Source organism: Montipora foliosa, chromosome 1 (genome assembly GCF_036669935.1).
Source record: "Montipora foliosa isolate CH-2021 chromosome 1, ASM3666993v2, whole genome shotgun sequence".
Lineage (NCBI taxonomy): Eukaryota > Metazoa > Cnidaria > Anthozoa > Scleractinia > Acroporidae > Montipora > Montipora foliosa.
The window spans coordinates 41,065,664-41,081,808 of record NC_090869.1 but is presented as its reverse complement, the minus strand read 5'-3'; the positions used below and the strand labels follow the sequence as shown (position 1 = coordinate 41,081,808).

Sequence of the window (16,145 nt, the reverse complement as noted above, 5' to 3'; positions counted from 1 at the left end):
TAATATTGCAGGAAAACAGCTTTCCTAAGATACTCTTCCAAAACAAAGTGGCCACTATGGTTGCCGAAATGTGTCAATATTCGATGTCGCGGATATGCGTTTGATAATTTCCACATATTGACGATAAATTCAAATATATTTACTGGATAAATGTGCTGAATATGTAATCCACTCTATCCGTTCTCAATACCCATTTTCTACCGCTGGGAAATTGGCCTGCTTGTGAGTTCGTGGCGAAGTTTTCATGCCTTGGTGCAAAACCGCACGATTAGCTGTTTTAAGATTACTAACGGTTGATTTCACTTCCCATGTGTCTTCTTACAACTGATGACGCATTTCCGTCACCGGTATCCTCCAGTCCACATTGTACTAACCTGCGATCAGGCGTACTTTTATTTAGACAGGGCGGAAAAGATACGTCTGATACAATAGGCCATTTCCGAGTTCATGTCTGCCTCCTCTTCAAAGCGAGTCTAAGTGCCAAGTTTTTCTTATGAAAATTAGTTTTCATTCATATGTAAAGTAGAATTAATTACCATCACAAAAACTTCGCACTTAGACCCGCTAGGAAGAGGAAGTAGACATGAACTCGGAAATGGCCAATTTCTTAACTAGTCGTCTGCCGCCCACCTGTCAAGAGTGATGTTGTCATGTGAGCCAATCAGATTTTACCTGAAATTAACTGCACGTCAGACTTACCCATACATTCAAAGCTACCCGTATTTCCGCCCTGTCTAAAGAAAAGTACGCCTGATCGCAGGTTATCATTGTACGCATTTCATGAGCTTTCTGGTTAATTTCTTTTTACGACTGGGGAGAGACTATTGTTTCCACACTAACTGCTGGAAACGAGGCATTTTCATCCAAATTTTCGATTCAAAATTTGACCGAAATCGCTTTCATCCAGTCTATCTCTATACTGTTAGTGACTGTTACACCACTAGTGACAAGCCCACAGTCATTACTGTATGCGGCTTTCGTTTCGCGGATAGGATTTCAACCGCAGCGTAAAACGATTGTTTGATCACGAACGGTGATTCAAATCCCGGGGGAGGGACTCCCACATAAAAGGGACGGGGGTGCTCGTCGTACCTTTTAGGGGTTAAAAAAGCGGTTTTGATACCTCTTAGGGTTCAGCCTCAAAAGGTCCACAGCGGGAGCTTTAGGGGTACCTTTTAGGGTACTGAGCCGGAAAATTATGACAGGAGACTTTTGACAATTAACTAATTTTAACTAATATTTTGTCGAGTTAAAACCCATAATTTGGTACTTTTTAGGGGTGCAAAAAATTTTATGCCACGCCCACAAGACAGGATCTTGGTACCTCTTTAGGGTAGGTTCATGAGGTAGTAGGTACTTGGTAGGTTCTTTTCAATATTTTCGACGAGCACCCCTACCCTGGGTTCAAATCAACAAGATCGATTCGCGCTGTAATTGAACGGTGAAAAACGGTCAAATAGGACTCCTGCTCCTAGTGTCACTGTGGTTGTTTTTTTGGATATGTACTTTAATACACTTTAATAACCCTACTTAAAGTACCAACTTTTTTTTAGGGTAGCGCAACCGCTGACCATTGTCATCACGTGATCTTATTCAGATGATGACCATGAATTTGCACTGTCAAGCACTATTATTATTAGCATAAAACTTCCCTGAAGTCCTCTCGATTTCAAGAAGTTGATGGAAACCAGTCATTTCGCCTAAAAATGAGCGCGATACAAAATGTGTATGCCCCTCCGCCGGGCAGTGCTTCTGGAATTGGAATCGGTGAAGAGATGGGGCCGATCATCACGGCCTTGAAGGAAGGCAGCGCAATGACAAGATTCTACGCTAACAGGAAAAGGCAAGCACCAGAATTGAGGATCTTCAAGTTGAAAATGGAAGAATTTCAGCTTGTTTGGTGTAGGAAAGAAGGAGCAAGAGAGGAGGGCTCAGGTATTCCTTTATGCGCAGTCTTGTCACAGGGAGAAAAGTCCATTTTGCTACTTGCTTCTTATTATTAAAGTTACATCCGGTAGCGGTAGTTGTGATCTAATTTTCATTCATTCTTTTAATTTTGTAGTTTTTATTCGAGAGATCAAGGAAGTTCGAAGGGGCTTAGGTTCCAAAGACTTTGACAGAAATGCAGATTCGGCGCGAAGACTTGATCCGAACTGCTGTCTTGCAATCTTTTATGGCACGGAATTCAAGCTGAAAACGTTGAGCCTTGTTGGTAAGATCGAACGGTTTTTAATTTACATAGCGGTCAACCTTCTCGCTGTCGTTATTTACTGAGATATTTTGCGTTACTGTGTTCATTTGCACAGCACACAGTCAGCAAGAGCGAGAGTTTTGGGTGAAAGGTCTGGTGTTTTTGATGTATGAAAGTTTGATTGCAACACAAGCAGTGCTGATTCACAGGTGGGTACATACAGCTAGTGTAATATTTAAACACCTTTACATGCTGGAGGAATAGTGAATTCTGTGTTTTACTTAGCTTTTCATTATTGACTGGATAAAATCTTATTTCCTTCAAAAAACCAACTCGACGAAAAATCTGCAGTTTTCCATTCAGTTCATCACCTTTTTTCATTTCCGCAATGAAGTCGATCCTGGAAACACCAGATATGGTCGTTTGGGGATTGTTTTCACTTAAAGTGTCACAGTTAATTTCATCAAAAATACTTGTGGGGATTCAATGACAAATAGACTTTTTTTCTGTAATTCGAGGTGGCTGTTGCGAGAATGGAATGGCATTACAACCCTTGCAACCACAGCACGGAAAAAGTAAGTGTTAGATGTGATAAGATGTTTTCGTATTAAAGTAGTGTGACGTTATCTTGAGTTTGGCCTCATTTTTTAATATTCTGTTAGTTTCTTATTTTTTTTGGTAGAGACGATAACTGAGCAACTTCTGGTACGATACAGCGAACTCGAAGCAACCGATAATAAGACTTAATTACTTTGTTGGTCCAGTGATTTTCTAGCGTTGAAGAGATAGGTTGGAAAAAACCGGAATAGGAAAATTGAGATCAATGTTATTGTTTTCTGTCTTTAATCAAACCATTTTAAATATAGGACTTTCAGTTTGTATACATAATGGCAATATACAAGTATTTGTCATGGATGCCTCCTAATCAGCTGGTGACATGTGCTAATTAGTTTAGGCTTGATGTACAAGATAACAGTGTGTGATGGATGGGTGCTTGATACTGCAGTTTGAGGCCTCTGGAAAAAGGTTTAAAAGGAGAGTATGTTCTGAATTTGGGTGAATTTTGTTTTGGAAAACATGGCCAAGATACATGGTACAGTGACAGGAAAGCCAGGTCACTTTGACCTAATAAGTTTTAAAATATTAATGAATGTAATGGAAATATAATCATTCACACTAAAACATTGAGGACATGTTATTAATGCAAAAACAAAACAATGAGCATGGAAATTGAAATAAAGGCCAAGCTAAATTCAAGTTTTCCCTTTCAGAAGAAAGCAAAAAGTTGTGTTTTTTTGTTTAACACAATTTATTTTATTTTGCGGTGTTGGTTGAATGTTTGCTGTCCTTATCAATCTTTCTTCTTGGGTATAAAAGCTTTTTTGAAGGATAAAGTTGCATTTTAATTTTTCCATATCAATAATTTATAGTTTATAGTAACTTATAAGAATGAAGAAAGGATAGTTGGCCCGAAACCATCCTTAGTTCCGAAAAGTTTAGCCTAGATCAACCAAAGACATTAATAATTTCTAGTATCATGGCATTAGTGCTCAAAAGAATTGGCTTGGAACTTATGAGATTTGTGCATCATTGATGTATACTTAAAAAGTCAGTGTTTTTGTTCTTCTATAGTATCTTTCAGTCTTAAGGTCAATCTGTGTACTTAGAGCAAACACATTTGGCTTTGTGCCTGTTGAGGTAACAATCTTTGGATTTGCAAAGCTGTTTGTCATGTCAGGTGACAAGTTAAGCTTTGCCCATGCAAACTCATGGAGTTTTTTTCCAGATTTAGATCACATTCCAGGGTTCAACATCTCCGCTAGCCCGGTAGCCTGAGGCTAGTAAAAAATTTGTCGAGCCAGTAAAAAACCACGTTTAATAGCCCGCTGGCTAGTAGGAAAATGGAAATAAACTAGATATGATTAGTTTTAGTTTGAAGTCCACAGTTGATTAAAAAAAACAAGAAAGTTTAAAATGTAACAATACTAGCAATAATTTTACAAAGAGAACATAAATCTATCATCTTCTGGCGTCTTTTTTATCTTGCGTGTCGTTCGTAAACATCGCTAGTTCCCAGACTAATGGTTAATGTCTTCCCCAGTCTTCTCCCTACCAATGTTGTGATGTCTTGCACATCGCCTCGCACCATCGCTTCGCACTTGAAGCGATTGTGAAGATGGAGCGATTTTTGACAAATTACGAGGCGCCACCATGTAAAAAGGGGAAAGCGGCCGAAACTGAAAGTATGAGTACTTAGACAGGAAAGCAGTAAGATTTATGAGAGCACTCAGAGAAAGAGAACTTTTAATCCATCGTGGAAAGCGAGCTTCCCATGGCTTGTGCACTGGCATTCCAGGGTTAGCCTTCCCTGCGTGCACAGGTGAATGTGAAACGAACATTTTGTGAGCTTTTTCCTTAATAACACATTGTTATCACAATGGAAGAAAAAATGCCAATAAGTTTAGAGTAAGGTTTGCGTGTTTGGGGAAAGGAAATTGATCCGGGCTACCAAGTTTTGCTTCGGGCTAGTAAATTCTAGAAATCACTAGTCCGGTGGCTAGTAATGCAGGTAGCCAGGTGTCGAACCCTGCATTCTGAAGTTCAAGGAAAATCTAGGGTTTAAGGTGGCTTGCTACAGTTTTTTTTGCAATGCATGGTCAATTGAATTTGAAAAAGTATGTGAATCAGTGATATGATATATGTGATGTGATGTGATGTGATGTGATGTGATATGATGTGATATGATATGATATGATTCATTTCATATACCATTTCATCATTGATATGAAAACTGTTGTTGTGCTGTGATATTATGACTTAAAGTTTTGAATTATTTGTCCTTATAACTCCTTTTATTAGCAAAGAAATTGTTTCTGGAAGAGAATAATCATGTATGCGCCTTTTATTAGGGTGTAAACTAAAGTATTTTTTGGTTTCTGTATTATAATCTATTATTCACGTGACCAGTGCAGCAAAACTTTTCAGTGCACCACTCAGCTGTGCAGGGTGCTCATTTTGTACCAACAGGAACTTTGTATTTTCAAAAACCAGAAATATTAAAAAAAAATAGTTGTGGTGGGTTAAGAATTCTCTAGTTTGGCTTGGAAACAAACAAACCTTTCTGCTTGATTTGCCTGGGTAAAAAAATAAGGCAAGTGGAAATGTTAGACTGGCCATGCTCACCCAATAATCTCCCTTCATGTTCTGACAAACCTATTTGCCCATGTACAGGGCCTCGGATGGGATTATCTTGAGTGGTAGGTTTCACAAGTAGCTAAATGGGCTGTTCAAAATACACGTTTGACATGTAGCTTTAGATGCACTTTAACGTTAACTTATTTAACCATCACGGCGAAAAGAGAATTAGTATTAATAGTCATTTCAGGAGACTTACTTTGAACACCAAAGAAACCAAACAGGAACATACATGTAAACAATGAATTATTCATTGTGTATGTTCCTATTTAGATGAATAAATTATTGATGACAATGAATAATTCATTGTCATCAATGTTCATCTAAATAATTATTGTTCATTAATTATTATCATTTATTAACATGGTAAATTGTGAAAGTAATCCAGAATGATGACTAATGATTTCTTATTAATGCTTAACTCTTACTTTCTTTTACCTTATGTTTTATGACTGACTGTAAGATCAGCAACCCTCAGCGATAATTATATTTGCAAATACTTATGCTATGAATGTCTTTATTGGTATCCTAGTCACAAAAATCTCTGATCATCTTCCTCAATTCCTTATTGTAAACAATCTTAAAGTAAACTACAAAGTTTAAAATTGTTATAAAAGTGACTTTACAAATTTGATGAAGAGAAATTTATTAGTGATTTCTCACTTCTAGGCTGGACTAACATCTCAAGTGATAATACGGATGCTAATACTAAATTTGATATTTTCTATGATTAGATATCTCAATTTATAAATTATTATGTACCAGGTAGAAGGCTCTCCAAATGTTCAATTAAGTTATCCACTAAACCCTGGATTACTAAGCAATTTTAATAATTCTTGCTAAAATATGATATAGAGATGAGCTCTATTCCAAAATTATTAGGAAAAAACATTTAAATCCAAATTTGATATACTTTCATAAGAAATTCAGGAATAGTGATAAAGTGAGCAAATCTGGTTATTTTAATCCTTTAACACCCAAACCAGCCTAAACCGGCCAGACTTAGTATTTTACTCTGTCTAACACCATGGGGAACCTCTGGGAGTCAATGGGTTAAGAATTACTTTTTGTGTTAACAATAAGAATTATATGAAAAAAATGTGGTCTGGAATAATCAACAGTAGTAAAGTTAAAGCTGATTACATTCCCAGTATTTTAGAAAGTGGGAAAACTGTTGACAAAAAAATTGAAATTCCAACTTGCCCCATGGGCAAGCAAACCTCACAGCCCACTTGCCCCATGGGCAAGCAAACCTCACAACCCACTTGCCCGACAGGCTCATCCACTTGCCCAGTTCGTTAATTATTCACACAAAAGAAAGAGAGACCCAAGATTGTTTTAATATGAACCCTTTTAAAAGGGACTATTAAAAAAAGAAGAGCGTTATGTCCAAGTTCTGTTAACAATGATATCGTATCGTCAACAATTTTCAAAGTTAATTGATACTAGAAGATTACAGACTTCAGTTTCATGTGTTTTCTCAAACGGTTGCAAGTGAATTGCTGCATTTAGATGTGAATTCATCCCAGAGGAGGTAAAACTGACTTGAATAGTCACTTCTGTGAACCAGGGGATACTCTGTGAAGATTGTGATCTTCTTAGATTTTGTACAAACATGGTTGCATAAAGAGTGATTCATTGATAAAATGGAACCAAATTTCAAGTGGAGTAAGATCTGTCTCTTTGGTGATCCAGAGTTATTAAATCTTCAATTAAAGTACAGTAATACATGTATGTCATTTATGTAATTTACATTTTCTTTTTTAGCCTAATTTAAATGTTCACATGTTTCTTTGAATTAAATGCTCGCTTTCTTGTACGGAAAATGCAACTAAATCAATTCTCTGTATTTGCTTGAGATCGCCTTCAATTTCAGAATACTTTAGGTTCACATTCATACATGTATCATTTATTCGGTTATCTTCATTTTCTCTTACTTATCTACATGAATCCATTTTGCACGAAGAAATTTCCTGCGAAAGAAAGCCAGCTGACAACAGCATAAGAATTCAGATTTTCTTTGACAAACTTTTTATTTGTTTGATGGAAGGCTTTTTCAACATTTTGCTGGGTCACTTAACATCAATTTGCCCCTTACTTTTCTCTTAGTTAGAGCGCCTTATCTTTTGTGAACCATACAAAAAGCTGAGAAGGAAAGTTGACCGTGGTAAATAAAGGTCACATGGTAGGAAACTATGCATATACTTTTATCTCAGAGTTTAATTTATTCCTTGAAGGTAGTGGATTTTCCATTCAGGAGAATATCTTCCTTTCCAAAGTTTTGAAGAATTTCGAGGTATGAAGTCCGTAAATGGCTAACTTTCATGGGCAAGATAAATAAGATGTAATTAAGTTAATTCACGTCTGTGATGAGAATGCTACAGCTCCTCAAATTTCACTTTCAAACATTCCTGATTTACTATTGTGAAGAAAAAAAGGTTTTTACTTCAACTTTCCAGCTCCTTCATCAAATTCTCGGAATAAAACCTGACCCTTGGAGTGATGAAACATGACAAATTAATTACGCTACTGAATTATCACTCATGCAGAACATTATTTGAGACATGAAAACTTGTCTGGTATTCAGGTAATTACACTGTAATATTAAGCGCTTCACGTGTAGAGAAGAAAGTACTGTACAACATAAAATATATCTTACTATTTCGTAGACTTCGGGTGATTTCAATTGCCTACATTGTTCTGTTAATTTAAATGAATGAGTGGACGCTTGCCCGTCAGGCAAGTGGTCTGAGAAAGTCGCTTGCCCGAGCTTGAAATCTACTTGTCCCGGACGACAGGATGAGGTTTTTTTCGAGCGCTGAATCCCTGTGCTATTGCTAACATTTTTAATATAAAAAAATTTAAAAATAAAACATTTTAAATAAGTTTTCTCAATGTGAGTAAAGACACTGACAAAGACGTTCCACATGGGAACTGTTGTCCAACCTCTTTTCTGAAGGGCAATTTTCCTGATTCATGTTCCTCTCCTCTTTATTTCAAATGGACAAGAACAAATCCATTGGTCCCTATAGTATTCCAGTCCCAAAGTGTGGTTCCAGAAAATACCCTACCTTCCCCACAGAGGGTCACAGAATTCCGAGGGTTGGTGGGGTGTAAAAGTGAAATTTTTCTAAAGAGGAGGGGGTTCACAAACATTCCTCTTTCCAGAGGGTTTTTAAAATGTAAAGTCAATCAAATAAAACAAACTGAAAACCTACCCACTTTCTCAACCGATTCAGGTAACATGAAAATATTAGTTTTGTAGCATAATGCCGGCATTATGCTTAATGCTCTGACTATGCCATTATGCCCAAAATTATGCCAGCATAATGTGTCTAACCACAGCATGTGTGAAAAATATGCTTTCCAGGGGGTACAGAAACCTTGTGGAAAAATCATGGAAATTCCAAGGGGTGGTGGGGTCTCATGAGCACTGCTTGGAAAAGAAATTCCAAAGGGGTGTGGGGCTAATGAACAAAAAGCCCTCTATGGATGGGGTATGGATATTTTCTGGAACTACACATTGCTAAAATTCATACTCTTATTTCCCCACTTCTTTCAACCCTAATCAGTGACTCTACTCTCTGTGGCTTTTTTTCCCAATAAACTTAAACTGGCAAAAGTTACCCCAGTTTTTGAGTAAGGCTCTAGGCAAGATAAAGATAACTATAGGCCTATATGAGTCCTGTCTATTTTCAGTAAAAAATTTGAAAAGGCTATCATTAAGCGCCTTTATGGTTATCTTGAATATCATATCCTTTATCCACTTCACTTTGGCTTTAGGCAAAAGTGCTCAACTAATCATGCACTGATACAAATTACTGAATCAATCCATAACTCAGTTGACAACAATGAGTTATTTTTATTGATCTAAAAAGGGCATTTGACACAGTTAATCATTCCAATCTTTTAGGAAACTGAATTGTTATGGAATAAGAGGTAAAGCCTCTGACTGGTTTTAATCAGTGTCCCCAATTAGTGCTCCAGTGCTAGAATGACTAGACACTTAAATAAAGTTCCCTTACTTACTGGTATCTGCTCAATAGAGAACAATCCTTATGTATCAATGGCCATACACCTGTAAATCTGATTCTCTCTCAATCACTTGTGGAGTACCTTAGGGTTCTTGGACCCTTGTTGTTTTTTCTATACATTAATAATTATTTACCTAACACCTCGAAATTGCTAAGTTTCCACTTATTTGCTGATGATACTAATATATATTGTTAAAGTAAAGATCTTAATAATCTTGAACTAATCTTAAATCAAGGGCTCCATGCAGTGGCTGAGTGGATGAAATCTAATAGATTAGCTAGCTTTCAGTATTTTGAAGACTAATTTTGTTCTTTTTCACTCTAAGAAACTAAAACCATGCAAGTCATTCTATGGGATGCCGTAGGCAGCCACGGTAACAATTTGGGCCCATTCCTGTTTTTTTCTTTGTCGCAGTCTTCGTAGTCACAAATGGAATTGTTTTTCTTTAAAATTCTGGTATCCCGTGAGGTGTATTTGTAGCAACCTGAAAAGACTTTCCTGACCCACGACTTGAACTTGGGCTCTCTCACCTCAGGAGCGTGAGCAATGTCACAGCGCCATCAAGGCGTCCAGTGACTATTACTGGAAAGTTGAAGCTACTTGGTTACGACTTTAGTATCATCACTGTATGAGTACCATCCAAGTACAGATCCTTCTGGTAATCGAGGTCGTAGTAGAACCAGGAGTGTTTCTTGGTATATGTGTTATTGAAGATGAAATCAAATAATTATTGTCTTGCTCGTTTCTCCGCCAATTGTTTGTTACTCCAAAACTGGGACAGCATTATCCACACACCTGATCATGAACAGACACGGAGAACACCTGTTCCCAAGGAAAAGCAAGCTCAATAATTTAAACGCAGCTCGATCACCAATTGGCTTTCTCCAAAATGCAGTTTTTATTTGTTGAGGCCAAACAGACAGTTGAGAACAGATTTAAACTTTTCATGAAAAAAACGAAATGCTAATCTACTAAAAAGCTGTCATTCTCGCAGTTATGGACGCAATTTTAGCAATTGCGTAGGAAAGCCTGAAAAATTCAGGACTTCAACAGGGTTTGAACCCGTGACCTCGCGATACCGGTGCGACACTCTAACCAACTGAGCTATGAAGCCACTGATGTTGGGAGCTGGTCATTTGTGGGTTGTAATTTTCCTGTGAGGAGTGAATCTCAGAACAAAATGATATGTGAAATGAATCATATACTGAACTGCGGATATGAAATCAAGTGAAGGTACATGTATGATCCTCGCAGTTATGGATGCAATTGTAGCAATTGCGTAGAGAAGCCTGAAAAATTCAGGACTTCAACAGGGTTTGAACAGGTCTGTGACCTTGTGATACCGGTGCGACGCTCAAGATTATCAACTGAGCTATGAAACCATTGATGTTGGGAGCTGGTCATTTGTGGGTTCTAATTTCCCCCTCCCCGGAGTATATCATTCTTTTCATATAATTATCATTTTGTTTGTATTGATTCATTCCTCACAGGAAATTAGAACCCACAAATGGCCAGCTCGCAATGTAAGTGGCTTCATAGCTCATTTGGTTAGAGCGTCGCGCTGGTTCAAACCCCAGCTTAAGTCCTGAAATTTTCAGGCTTCTCTATGCAAATTGCATCCATATCTGCAGTTCAGTATATGATTCATTTCACGTATCATTTTGTTTATTGGAATGCTAATCTGTTGGAAGAATGCAGTTTTTTAGTTTTTAACACAACACTCTTATGGGATCAAACACAATAACAAACCTACAACACAGTCCTGCCAAATTTGTTTCCAGCCACCTTTGTAAGCTTACAGCCGCCATGCTTTTTACTATCCTGTCTCTTTAATATGTTTAATTCACCTTAGAGACTAGCGCTTCAATATTACGTGATTATCGCAAACGATTAACATAATTATATTTATAAATACAGAAACAATGGTGTCCCGGTGGAATGAAATCATGCGAAGCAAATGATGCAGGACTATTAGTGAAATGGCAAATTGATCTTAACTGAAAAGAGTTACATGTACTGTTTTATTTCTGAAAATTATAATACCATAGATACATCTGTGTAATAATGGTTAACAGGCAATTTCAACCGTTATCCTCAATGATAAATTGACTGACACGATGTTAAACAAGCAGAATATTTCCCAACACATGGTAGTTTACCAAAACTGCCTCTAAAACTTGCTTTTCATAAACCCAGGAACGACCTTACTGCCAAAATTTCACCAAACTTCACTGTTACGAAAAAATACCATTGCGTGACTAGCGTTACTTTCTAGAAGCTCTGCGAGAGTTCGTAGCTTGTTTATTTTTAGGATCTTGCATAAGCGTTTCTAAATCGATATGTTCTGTAATGTTTCAGAAATTTCTAGAATCTTATTGTAAGATTATATAAGTAGATGAGTCCAAGCAAGACTTTAAACTAGTTTTCGCAAGCGAAGAGAGTTGGCGTTAGCCGTGTTTAGTCCAGTGTGACAAAAGCAGTGTTTACTCAAGTTGGTGGAGGCTGTGTAAGTTTATCGAGTACGTGCTGTTTAGAGTTTTACTTTGTGGAAAGTACGTTCATTTTGGAATAAGTCTTCCTGTTGTTGTTCCGACAACCCTGCGTTCAGTTTAGTTTGCAAGGTACCTGTCCTCAAAAACATCGAACTCGTAACATTCACAGACACACGTTTTTTTGAGTCTCTCACCACTTGACATTTCCAAAATTTGGGTCGTCACTGCACAACCCGTCACCATTTTTGGACGGCCTTACAGCCTCTACTATCTTCAAGTCTCTCATCACTTTACGTGACTAAAAATCAGGTTGACTTTACACATGATGGCTCGTCATGAACTAGATGGGTGGTCACAACCCGTCACCATTTTCAGGCGGCCTCACCGCTTCCAATATCTTCACATACACAAATTATTTTTAAAGTCTCTTTAGTCTTATCACCTGACATTTCCAAAAGTCGGGTCAACTTTTCAAGTGACGACTCATCACGAACTGGATGGGTCGTCATGCCCTAGCACCATTTTCAGACGGCCTTACAGCATCCAGTGTTCATCTCATCAAGTTCATTTTAAAGTCTCTAACCACCTGATAATTATGTCTAAAAGGCGGGTCGACTTTTACCTGACGGCTTGTCAGGAACTAGACGGGTTGTCACGACCCGTCATCATTTTCAGATGGCCTCACGGCTTCCAGTGTACTTCACAAGCAAGTTTTTTTCTCACCACCTGACATTACCAACCTGACATTACCAACAGTTGGGTCGTCAACTGTCACCATTTTCAGGCCGCCTCACCACCTCCAGCATTTCACATACAGGATTTTTTATTAGTCTCTCACCACCTAACATTTCCAAAAGTCGGGTCGACTTTTCAAGTGACGGCTCGTCACAAACCAGACTGGTCGCCACGACCCTCCACAAGAGACAGCTCTAATACCAAACAAAAATACAGTACTGTTAGAAAAGACAAAATCTCCTCAAAATGTTGAGATGAGGTTTTCTTGACTTTACATGAGCAATCTAAAGTATGGTGTAAACTGGGTTGATTTTATAACCAGAAAAGGAGGGAATGTCTATAACTGAAACATTTCATTATTGGACCATAATTAATATTATTTTTTAATGAAAAATTGCAAGGAAGTCTATCGCTGAAAAGCCAAACTAAGTGTAATAAACTCTTGGGAACAGCTTAAGATGACCAGTCTGTACCATAAACCCAATCAGATGCCCTGTACACAGGAAAATGGTTTTTTCAAAACATGGAGGTTATTATAATTACCGGTATATTGGGTGAGCATTCCCACAGTCTTTTGCTCCAGTTTGAGTGCACTGACAAAGCAGAAAACCTCACAGCTTGTTTTTCCCATGGGAACACTTACAGTACCACGCTGGCTTATTTTTTTCGAACTAAAATGAAGGGAATAAACCTTTAAATTGCATGCATCCAGTTTGATATTTAAAGTTAAAGCTTGCAAGGCTACAGTATTTACATGTATAGATACTAACAAAATTAATAGCCATGAAGCCATTTATAGAAACCCCAACAAGGCAATAAGGTACCAAACCTCACCTACAGTGTATGCATATACTCTTAAACCAAAACCACATTTTAATGTTCCAAAATAGATAACTTGATCAGTTGCTAAGGAAAAGACAAAAATATGGCCTCCCCTGAAAAAGTTCCGTGAATAAAATCCTGGTTAATCTGATTGCTATGAAGCAGACATTGTATTATTTAATTTAAAGTTAATAATAATTTAATCATCATTAATAGTAATTGAGTTAGAATGAATTAGAAGCTTATTCTAATATGTGCAAATGTTTACTCTTGTGTATATTTTAATTTTGAACATTAAGTAGAATACCATAAACTAATTGTAGGGGCCTTACTATGCACCCTACATTGTCTGATTTTGTTGTTTCACAGGTGCCCAGAAGAAGAGAGCCCTGTTTACGAAAATTTGTCTACACTTACATGTTCCGTCGACTTGACTCTGTAATGTCACTGTAGTATTTCTGAAATTGTTTTTCTAACGACTGAGTTATCCATTCTTGTCGACACGAGTGGAATAATATCTTGGTGATTTAAATGGATGGGGCTGTGTATAAAGTTTATGTAATATTTGAGTATAATTATACAGTCTATCTAATTAAAAGAAATAATCTAAACCTAAAATAGTAATCATTTTGGAACAACAACAACAACAACAACAACAATAATAATAATAATAATAATAATAATAATAATAATTATCATATTATCTTAATTATCATAAAATTTTGTTATTATTATTAATTAAGGAGAAAATTATAATATTGAATAATAGATTATGTCAAGTGAAGCTATGATCTTCGCAGTCATGAATGCAATTTTTAGAATTGCGTAGAGAAGCCTGAAAAATTCAGGACTTCAACAGGGTTTGAACCCGTGACCTCGTGAAGTTGTGGTGCAATGACGGGCATACTCTTTCCTTGAGAAATGAAAAGTGATAACAAGGCTGTGCTCTAAGGAAAATTTCGGGGGGCCCTTCGGGCTCCCAAGCATTTCAGCTGGGGTGCCCAGCCCTCCCAATGGGTCGCCTGAATTTATTAATTCTTTTTAAATTAATTATCTGAGATCAGCAACGCAACAAGATCTTCATCCATCTCTCTGTCAACGAAGCATTGCTGCTACTGCTCTGCTAATGCAAGAAAAACTGGCAACCCGTCAGATTTTTAAAGCCATACTTGAGAAAAATGGCAATGCCACCAATGTTTTTAAGGTTTAAAAGTGAAAAAGTAAAGATCGATTGTGACAGGTTTATGTAAAAACGTTTGGGTCTAATACAGGTAAACCTTTTTACTGGTTAGTTGGGTTGAAAATAAATTTTCAAAACGTGAATCAGTGCCGCTAGATTCCTGTGAAGCTTTTGTGAAAACTGCCGTGAAACAATGAAACCACGGCGGCTCAAAAGCTATCAAATTTTTGTTTAGCAAGTCATCTTGATCTGGACGAAAATTATCGCTACAGGACAAAACTAATTTCCTTATATTATCAGTAAAATGTTTAGTGGAATGAGCTTTTTGTGGATTTGGTCGAAGCGCCAGTCACAGCGTTATTTGTTTAGGGCACTCAATGATTTGTCATGAATCAAAGACAACGCGGGATTGCTCTGTTTCTAAAACAACTAAAAATAACATGATATCTTTCCCTTTTGTTATCTCGTTATTTCATATACATGTACAGGGGAAAAACAACTGTAACCTAAATGTATCTTAGCCAAGCAGGCGCGACCACGAAAAATCGTGAAAATATTAAATTTGCATAAACTGCGATTCCTAGGTTCACACAAATGTAAATTGCACAGCAGAAGTAACAATTAAAACTATAACCAAGAACTGCCAAACTCCACGTTCCAAATTTAATGCCGTTTTTTGAGAAAATCGAAATTTGTGCGGCCGCCGGCCGTCACGTGCAAAGTCACGGATTATGTTACATGTGAAATCACATGGAACGGCCTTTGAACCGATTGTTCCATACAAAGAAAAAAAATTTTCCTAGAGGTTTCGTAAACTGTAACCACCAGCATATGAAAATTTTTAGCCGCCTTATCTGCTATAAATACAATAAGCCAGAGTGCCCGGCCGGGCAACCGGGTAATTTTTCTCTCTTGCCTGAAGCCAAATGTTAGTCGCCTCAGGCGACTGGGCACGGTTAGAGCACAGCCTTGGATAATGATGAGTTTATTGTAAAATTAGATTAGGTCGTGTATCTTTGCTATGTATGTTTGCCATCTTGTTTGTAACCATGTAATAATGACTCAAATAAACTTAGCATTGGGAATAAGATACAGGTTGCGAATAAAGGTACAGGTAGCCGTTCATATTATTGCAAATAATGCAAAGAAGCCTTGAGTACTTTAGTTATAAACGAGCACAGATAAGGAGAATAATAACATTTTTGTAATTACTGTATTTACCCGTGTATAAGTCAACCTTTTATGGCCGCAAAACAATCTCCAAAAATTGCCCTCGACTTATACACGGGTCAAAGATCTAGAGCCAAGTTCCAGCTACAGCTGTAAGTAATTTATTCAAAATTAACATAATAATGTTGTCTTGGGCATAATGAACGCAGTGGACAAAAGACTTCAAAGACGTGCAATATCAAGTATCAAGTGGGTAATTTTATGGGAATCGTTCTTCCTTACTGCATGAATTTTCTTGATTGAAAAATAAATTATTTCTTTGATC

The 16,145-nt window shown here is 37.3% G+C and overlaps 1 protein-coding gene across 1 annotated transcript in view; it reads left to right on the top strand.

Moving 5' to 3' along the window:
* Positions 1-1,604: 1,604 nt before the first annotated feature.
* Positions 1,605-16,145, top strand: part of LOC137998646 (1-phosphatidylinositol 4,5-bisphosphate phosphodiesterase gamma-1-like) — a 93,768-nt gene continuing 79,227 nt past the window's right edge. Inside the window, exons 1-5 of the mRNA XM_068844631.1 lie at positions 1,605-1,935; positions 2,063-2,212; positions 2,307-2,400; positions 2,710-2,766; positions 13,840-13,908. Coding sequence (XP_068700732.1) covers positions 1,707-1,935; positions 2,063-2,212; positions 2,307-2,400; positions 2,710-2,766; positions 13,840-13,908 — 599 coding nt within the window. The 5' untranslated portion in view covers positions 1,605-1,706. The remainder of the gene's footprint in view (positions 1,936-2,062; positions 2,213-2,306; positions 2,401-2,709; positions 2,767-13,839; positions 13,909-16,145) is intronic.